Raw genomic sequence first — 9,086 nt, 5'->3', positions numbered from 1 at the left:
CCGCAGTGCAGTTTTGCTGTGAAATGAATGCTGTTAAATGCAAGGTCCTGGATGGATTTGCTGAGGTGTGAAATTTAGCCTTGACAGTCCAGATATGAAGAAGTATTAACAGATATACAGCGCCACCATCTTCTCTATATATATTCAGAGAGTGAATGATATTAAATGAATATAAAAAGAGGCTATTTAACAGGAAAAGTAAGGGATAGAGGATGAACATCTGTATTAATGCATGATGATGAAGTTTCATGGTTACACTCGAAAAGTTGGGTCAAATATGGACAAACCCAACAGGGTTCACTTCAACCCAAATGCATAGTTGGGAAAAACCACCAAGCATATGGTAATTTATAATCACCTTTGGGTTTGTCCATATTTGACCCAACTATGGGTTTTTCTTGGCAAAAATGACAATCGTTTCACTAGATAAGACCCTTATGCCTCGTTTAAGATTGAGAGTTCTTTGAAACTGCAATTTTAAACTGCATTAAAAAACTGTAACGTGTAGGGGTCCATTAAAATGAAAAAAATCCTGGAATGTTTTCCTCAAAAAAAACAAAAACATAATTTCTTCTCGACTGAACAAAGAAAGACATCAACATTTTGGATGACATGGTGGTGAGTAAATAATCTGGATTTTTTGTAAGAAAATGGACATCCTTTAAGTTGTTATGCATTGATAATAAAATCAAAAATAGTAATAATACATTTGTTACGAAGCATCTTTCCTCAGCTCGAGTTGCTGTACAAAAGAAAGCTGCAAAATAATTTAAAAAGAAAGCATGAAGACAGTGGGTGCAAGGAATTAAAAAAAAAAAGGATGCAGTAAAAAAGGGTGGTAAAATATATTTGCTTGAGTATATGAAAGAATACAGCTTGATAAAGTTTCAGCATCTATTATTGTGAGTTTGGGATGTTGTGAAGGCAGGAGAAAAACGGTCTCATATCAGAGTTTATGTGTTAATGTTTGCCCCTTGATGAGTTAATTTTTCCTAACTGCTTTTATAATTCATTTTTATTTGTGCCACTATTTTGAATCTCTCTCTTTTGAATCCAATAGTCCTATACTGAAAGACACCAGTATCTGATTTGCATAATTACTGCACACTTAAAATTCATTCATAAGTTATTTAACAATGGTATAACGTCTTTAGCTTTGTAGGCAGTGCTGGTACAGAGAAAGGCAGGTCGATGTGTTTTATAATGTATTTGGACATCTTTGTGCTAGTAAAATAGAGCTGAGGGTGAAAATGTGTTAAAAGGTGAAGGGAAGAAAGAAGGTGGGATTAAAGAAGTTTGTACCCTTTGACCTTTGATGACAATCAATTCTCTGGAGAGTTGCGTGTATTTTAATTTCTCATAAACAGTGAAGTCTAAGGCCTCAGTAGGCTCTCTGTCAAACCTGACCTTTAGCAAGTGAAAAGAGATGCAAATAGCCTTCACTCCACTGTGCTGCGCTCTTTATTATTTTAAACTGCATGCTTTAAAAGCACCTGGATCCATTGAGAAATCCTGTCACTCATTCAAGTATTTAAAAAACTCGCTCTCATGTTTATTTTACTCTTCTCTGACAAAAAGATAGTTTCATTTTAGCCGAATGTGAATTAACCCTTCTTTTTACCATATACACTGCAATAAGACATTAACAACACATAAACAGGAGTACAACTCATACATGTTTGCAAGTTTTTTACAACTGTGTGTTTGAAAATATCTAGCTAACACTATTTAAGTGGAATAAATATATTAAAAGACATTTGGACAGTATGCTTAGGGCCTATCTCTTTCCCCCACGTTTCAAGTCTGAAATATACAGTACATCTTGTATGATGTTAATTTGTCATTGTGGGAGCATCTAAAAAAATAAACACGTTTCCCAATATTTCTCTAAAACATCCATGTGCGTATAGTACATCAGTAAATGTTGTTACTATTGTAACATCTAGCCTACATCAAAATGAGTCATTTTGAAACTGGCAGTGAATTAATTTAAAAAGGTAAAAGTTCGTTTTTTGTATACATTGATTGCATTTGGCAGACACTTTGATCCAAAGCAACTTGCAGTGAATTCACTGACACTGCTTAACTTGGCTAAATACAATGCATTCAACAAAAGGAGCAACAATCTTGGCCAAATCAGGTCAAAACAGAGGAGATATTGGTAAAAGGGTACACATTTTATCAGTAAGTGTATAATCCCTGGAAATAAAACCCACAATTTTTACACTAATGCAGTGAAAATAGTTCAAATAGTTTAATACTCTACCTCCATACATACATCTTTATTTGTGACTCTGGACCCCAAAACCAGTCATAATGGTGATTTTTTTTTTTTTTAAGATTTATGCTGTTTTAGGGTAGAACAATATTCGGCCAATAGACAACTATTTGAAAATCTAAAATCTAAGGGTGCAAAAAAATTAAGAAGTTAAGGTTTAATTCCTTACGTTTGCTTGTCTTTGTGTGTAAAGTCTAAGTACACTCACATATGAATTATAGTGTTGGCTTATAAATTGTTTAATTATTAAATATGTGTCTTTTATTGAGCTTGTGTATATTTCAAATTTGTGTAAGATAAGCTACATAATCACATTTAGGGTACATTAAAAGTAAATTTAACGCTCTTGTCCCAATGGAGCAAAATGAATAACCAAATTCATGCAACATGACAAAAGCAAGAACAAACACATCTTTTAAATATCACAATAATTTTTTATAAATCTTGTCAAAATATTCTCCTGTCAAAATATCTTTATTTTTTAAGTCAGAGAGACAATATTATTCAAAACATATCCAGATGATTGGCAGAAAAGAATAAAGAAATATAATATTTACAGAACAACAGCACGGATAGAGATGCAGGTAAATAGTCAATAATTGTCAATTAAAAAAGTAATTAAAAGTAAATTGTCAATAGTGATTAAACTTAACTTTGTAAATAAAAGTCAATAAAACGGTCTAATTTTTGTATGGCACTATAAATGAAATTTGTTCCTATGATTTAGGATAAAAATGATCCAATGAACTTGATTACAAGTATGCCACCATTTCCCATCAAACCATTAGTTACATACTTCTGGTTAAACAATTCCTATTAACAGTGTGTCAATAAACCACCACTACTCAAGAGTAACAAATGTAAAATTGAGTCAAGAGACTTAAGAAATACAACAGTAGTCCCACTGAGTATATTTTATATATATACTTTTATATTTTACAAAACATTCATTAGTTTAATCTTCATGACACTTTCCTGGATTATTATTGTGCTTTAATGCAAAACGTTGTCTTTAACCCTCTGAGTTAGATTCAAGGCAGTCAGGGATAAATATATGGTAGCGTTGACTGACGGAAAGTCTGTATAAGTACTCAAAACAAAAAATATAATCAAGAAAAAAGCAAATTACAAATAAAGCAGACTGATAAAGTAATGCAGGTAAAGACTGAGACTCAATAAATGTGGCCTATTATAGTCCATGACACCTAAAATAATAGTTTTATAATGTCTAACACAACAGTAAAGAAGGATCAATTGAAAAACCATCTATTTAACACATAAATAAAGAAAGCTAAATAACAATATATTTATCAAATCTGTATTAATTATCAAATATATTTGCAAACTTAAAGCAAATTTTTCAGTTTGATTTCAATTCAAGGTTCAATTAAATCTTTTTCACTGTTCTTTGATTAGCATTTGATCAATGGGGGAAAACTTTACATTTAAAGTGTACAAATTATACCCAGATTAGATTATTATCAGATTATTATGATCATACTGTTCCCTAGAATGTAAAATAACAGATTATGCTGAGGTAGGACAGAGAAATCTGCAGTCTGATAATGGGAATATGCTAAATTCAATCAATTTAAAGGGGACATTGCAGTGTGTAATTTTTAGAAGGATCTTCTGACAGAAATGCAAAATAATATACAAAACTATATTATCAGGGGTGTATAAAGACCTTTCATAATGAACGGTTATGTGTTTATTACCTTAGAACAAGACCTTTTTATCTACATACACCGAGGGTCCCTTACATGGAAGTCGCCATTTTGTGCGGCCATTTTTCTACAGAAGCCCTTAAAGGACAATTTTTTTACTAAGTTGTCTCAGACGATGACATGTTTGTCCGGTGGTGGCTACCGTAGCTTCTCTATGTGTTTCAAAAGCGAGGGGTAAGCCGTGGACTAAGCCGTTGGTTGCAATTCGCAACCTCACCACTAGATGCTGCTAAAACTTGCACACTGCACCTTTAACAAGACTTTTTTAGGTGTCAAATAAATCTTTCGTGTCCTCAGAGTACATATGTGAAGTTTAAGCTCAAAATACCATATAGATAATTTATTATAACATGTTAAAATTGCCATTTTGTATGTGTGAGCAAAAATGGCCGTTTTGGGTGTGTCCTTTTAAATACAAATGAGTTGATCTCTGCACTAAATGGCAGTGCCATGGTTGGATGGTGCAGATTAAGGGGCGGTATTATCTCCTTCTGACATCACAAAGGTAGCCAAATTTCAATGACCTATTTTTTCACATGCTTGCAGAGAATGGTTTACCAAAACTAAGTTATTGGGTTGTTCTTTATCACATTTTCTAGGTTGAAGCACTAGGGACTTAATTATAGCACTTAAACATGGAAAAAGTAAAATTTTCATGAAATGTCCCCTTTAAAAAGTGGTTTGTTTCAATAGATGAGCATAAGAAAAAACTATTTAATAGTTTATGATATTTTATAAAATTTGGTTACCACTCACAAGGATATTATTAGTAATGTTTAGTTGTTTATCAGTGATTTGGTCCAGAGGAAAGTTAACTTTAGTAGTAACATTGTAACAGTAAAATGACTAACAGTGTAGTAAATATATCTGTCTACATGAGCAAAACTTTTATCACCCTTTTAGCAGGCAGACCTGCACGTATCATTTCTGATTCCACTGTTTTCGGGGAAAGGCACAAAGTTTTAAGCCGTAAGTAAGTTTTCTTACTGGGGTGATACACAAGTTTCATGAATGCTTTAGAAATACACTCTTAAAATACAGCGATGTCTACCTCTGGCCAAATCCATTCATGCTATTGCTTCCAGGTGGGGTGATGGTAATGGAGTCTAGAAAAGGACGGAGTGCTTGGCCAAAAGGTGTATAAAGGAAAAAAAAACAGTTTCATTCAGTGCAGTTAGTAGTATTACCAATAACAATCACATTTTTGATTGCCAAGGGTTAACTATGAAGGGCAAACTTACGTAGAGAGCACCTCAGATGGGAGGTCAGTGATGTATGAGGGAATCTTCGCTCCAGTTATAAACTGTGCCACCTCACAACTGAAATTGTTACAGTTGTGTTCGAAAATGTGGTATTTGTCAGGACTGTGGAAACAGATGGATGAAGTATGTGACAGTTTAGTCGTATAGATTTAAAGATTGGAAATATGCCAACTGAGTCACGGTTTTATTTGATTTTCAGTCAAAATATAACACTGAAGTCACAGCTTTTTATAGGAGCATTGACCCATAATAGTCTATTCATCTATGCACACACTTACTAGAAAAGAGAAAGTATTTTCCTAATGAATTTTAAAATTAATTGTAAATAATAATCAATATACTGACCTATAAGAGTCACTAAGAGAAGACAGATACTCCAGAAAGAGCTCTCGGGGAACTTCTGTGTTTCCAAGATCCACAATAGAGTCAGGCATACCTAGAAGTGTGCCTCCCTAAAACATGATAAAAATACTCTTACGGTACATTCACATGGGACAAAAGCGTTAAAGGTGCAGTGTGTACATTTTTGTGGCATCTAGCGGTGAGGTTGCGCAAGCTGCTACTGTGGTTACACGCGTGGATACTGCCTACCAGCGGTTTGCGCGTGTTTGCACGTCGACGCGGAGGACGACGCAAAAGTATAAATGAAAACCTCAGCTACGCCGTAGGACCTACCCACGACTATAGCGAGCCCTTTAGTCCACTGCTCACCCCTCACTTGAAACGCATAGAAAAGCTACGTTAGCCGCCATGGGACAAACATGTCATCGTCAGGGACAACTTAGTAAAAAAAGTTTGTCCGTTAAGGGCTTCTGTAGAAACATGGGGCACAAAATGGCGACCTCCATGTAAGGGGACCCTTGGTGTATGAAGATAAAAACAGCTCATTCTAATGTAATAAAAACATAACGATTTATAAAAAAAGGTCTTTATACACCCCTGATCATATAGTTTTGTATATTATTTTGCTTTCTGTAAAGAGATTCTTCTAAAAAAAATACACACTGCACCTTTAATGCTTGACAGAAGGCTTGTCTGAAGCGTGGCCAACCGCCAGTCTTCCATAAACGTAATTGGCTGGCTCTGCCAAGGTTATTTGCATATGGCGATCTGATTGGCTGACGCACTAGCTGTCGCTTGAAAAGTTTAGAAATGTTCAACTTTTGCCGCGAGCAACGGCAGTGACACGGCGCTGACGGAGCCACAATTCAGTTCGCATGACGTCACCCATTACAAGTGAATGGGAAGCGTTAACGCTTATGCCCCGTGTGAACGTACCATTAAAGAGACAGTTCACCCAAAAATCTAAATTCTGTAAAAATTTACTCACCCTCAAGTTGTTACAGATCTGTATAAATTTCTTTGTTCTGCTAAACACAAAGGAAGATATTTTGAGCAATTTTTGTATCCCAAACCATTTTTAAGCACCATTGACTTCCATAGTATTTCTCTTTCCTACTACGGAAGTCGATGGTGCTCCTGTTACCTGCTTGATTTCAAATATCTTCCTTTGTTTTCAGCGAAACAAAGAAATGTATACAGGTTTGTAACAACTGAAGGCTAAGTAAATTATGACAGAATTTTAAAGGAATATTCCATTTTCTTAAAAGAAAAATCCAGATAATTTACTCACCACCATGTCATCCAAAATGTTGATGTCTTTCTTTGTTCAGTCGAGAAGAAATTATGTTTTTTGAGGAAAACATTGCAGGATTTTTCTCATTTTAATGGACTTTAATAGAGCCCAACACTTAATACTTAACTCAACACTTAACAGTTTTTTTCAACAGAGTTTCAAATGACTATAAACGATCCCAAACAAGGCATAAGGGTCTTATCTAGCGAAACGATTGTCATTTTTGACAAGAAAAATAAAAAATATCCACTTTTAAACCACAACTTCTTGTCTAAATCCGGTCGTGATGCGCCAGCGTGACCCCACGCAATACGTCATGACGTCAAGAGGTCACAGAGGACGACCGCGAAACTCCGCCCCAGTGTTTACAAATGTGTTGAAAGAGGACAGTTCCTACGTTGTTGTATGTCAACTGATACTAATTAATGTCTTTGTGTCAGTTTATTGTTTACAATGGTCCGCAAATTTGCGTTTTATATATGTAACAAGTGACCTCCCTACGTCACTACGCATTTATGTTAGGTCGCGCTGGACCGGACCTAGACGAAAAGTTGTGATCGTTTTGCTAGATAAGACCCTTATGCCTCGTTTGGGATCGTTTATAGACCTTTGAAACTCCGTTGAAAAAAACTGTTAAGTGTTGAGTTAAGTATTAAATGTTGGGCTCTATTAAAGGCGGAGTCCACGATGTTTGAAAAACGCTTGGGAAAAGGAGACGGGCCGACTGCCAAAACACACTTGTAGCCAATCAGCAGTAAGGAGCGTGTCTACTAACCGACATCCTTGCCGGGTTGCGTATGTGTGGGGCGGGTCTATCAACCGAAGGTCCAGATTCTATTGGGGTAGGGGCGTGTTTGTTTAGGTGATTTCAAATATCAACATTGGCTTTCAAACATCGTGGACTCCGCCTTTAAAGTCCATTAAAATGAGAAAAATCCTGCAATGTTTTCCACAAAAAAACATAATTTCTTCTCGACTGAACAAAGAAAGGCATCAACATTTTGGATGACATGGTGGTGAGTAAATTATCTGGATTTTTCTTTTAAGAAAATTGAATATTCTTTTAAGATTTTTTTGGGATAACTATCCCTTTAATGCTTTGAAAGTATGCATCTACTGTGTATAATCCATTCAACAGCTCTTACCGGAGGACAACTTGAAATGCCCACACCTCCAAAGAAAAACTCTTCCCCGTAAGCCACTATAGAGGTATGCCTAAAATTAAAACAAAATAAGTGCATATCCTGTTGAATGGTATAGTGATTATAAAAAGAAAGGTTTTCAAAAGGGTTTAATACTCACCATATTCCCTCCAGTTGCTTTCCTGTAAAATTAGATGGAAGTATTATAGTCAGTATTTTATGACATAAAATATAACATAGTTTCTCATGAACGTATGTCTTATTTAACTCCTTCAGAAATATAAACACAAAAACATGAAGCTTTGTCATAGAAGAAACACAAACTTTAACTCAGGAAGAACTCACCGAGCATCATAGGACTCAGCTGACGGGCCATTCCTTTTGACATGTCGTAAACATACAATTTCACGTTATAAGAGCTGCCATCGGCCATCGCTAAGGCTTAGTTTAGACAAACTTGTGTTTACAGACGAAACCGTAGAGAAACAACGCAATAGCTAACAAAGTTAAGCTTAGCTTGAGTTTCTCGCTCTGCTGACAACTTGACTTTTGCGTGCTCACATTCACAGCATCACAACATCATACAGACGCAGACAGAATAAACTCACGTTCGTTTAAATTATGTAAAGACTCACAACAAGGTTATTGACCGGTACGTCACCGTGACTCAAGATATTTCTGAAACCGGTTATGACAAATGCGCTTACTTATGCATTAGCGAACCGACCAATGGCAGCGAAGACACAGATGCGTAACGTTTGTACTAACAACTTAAACACTAGATGGCGACATGGTAAAAACAAGCATATGAGTGTTTAAAAGCAAAGATTGTGGGTTTTAACAAGATACCGCAGTTTTATTGCTGTGAATGGAGAAAAGTGCAACGGGAGGAAGTCCCGCCTTCCAGAATAAAGGGCCAATCATCAGCTAATAAAGACAACCGATTGTCTGGTTGTCTTGCACATGACATGCGCAGTAGCTGGAGCAACCTGTAAAATGTGTTTTTGCGCAATTCCAGCTTATAAAACTGAAATGATGGTA

General features: G+C 35.7%; 1 protein-coding gene across 1 annotated transcript; it reads right to left on the bottom strand.

Annotated features, from left to right (window-relative positions):
• Positions 1-3,187: 3,187 nt before the first annotated feature.
• Positions 3,188-8,946, bottom strand: desi1b (desumoylating isopeptidase 1b). Its single transcript, XM_073866873.1, has 6 exons — positions 8,391-8,946; positions 8,206-8,227; positions 8,049-8,118; positions 5,613-5,719; positions 5,250-5,369; positions 3,188-5,146 (listed from the first exon to the last, which is right to left on the bottom strand). The coding sequence occupies exons 1-6, from the start codon at positions 8,476-8,478 to the stop codon at positions 5,053-5,055; spliced, it is 501 nt and encodes a 166-aa protein (XP_073722974.1). The 5' UTR covers positions 8,479-8,946; the 3' UTR covers positions 3,188-5,052.
• Positions 8,947-9,086: the final 140 nt, after the last annotated feature.

This window comes from Misgurnus anguillicaudatus, chromosome 4 (assembly GCF_027580225.2).
Source record: "Misgurnus anguillicaudatus chromosome 4, ASM2758022v2, whole genome shotgun sequence".
NCBI lineage: Eukaryota > Metazoa > Chordata > Actinopteri > Cypriniformes > Cobitidae > Misgurnus > Misgurnus anguillicaudatus.
The sequence above is the reverse complement of the archived record's forward strand: the minus strand, read 5'-3'. Positions and strand labels throughout refer to the sequence as shown.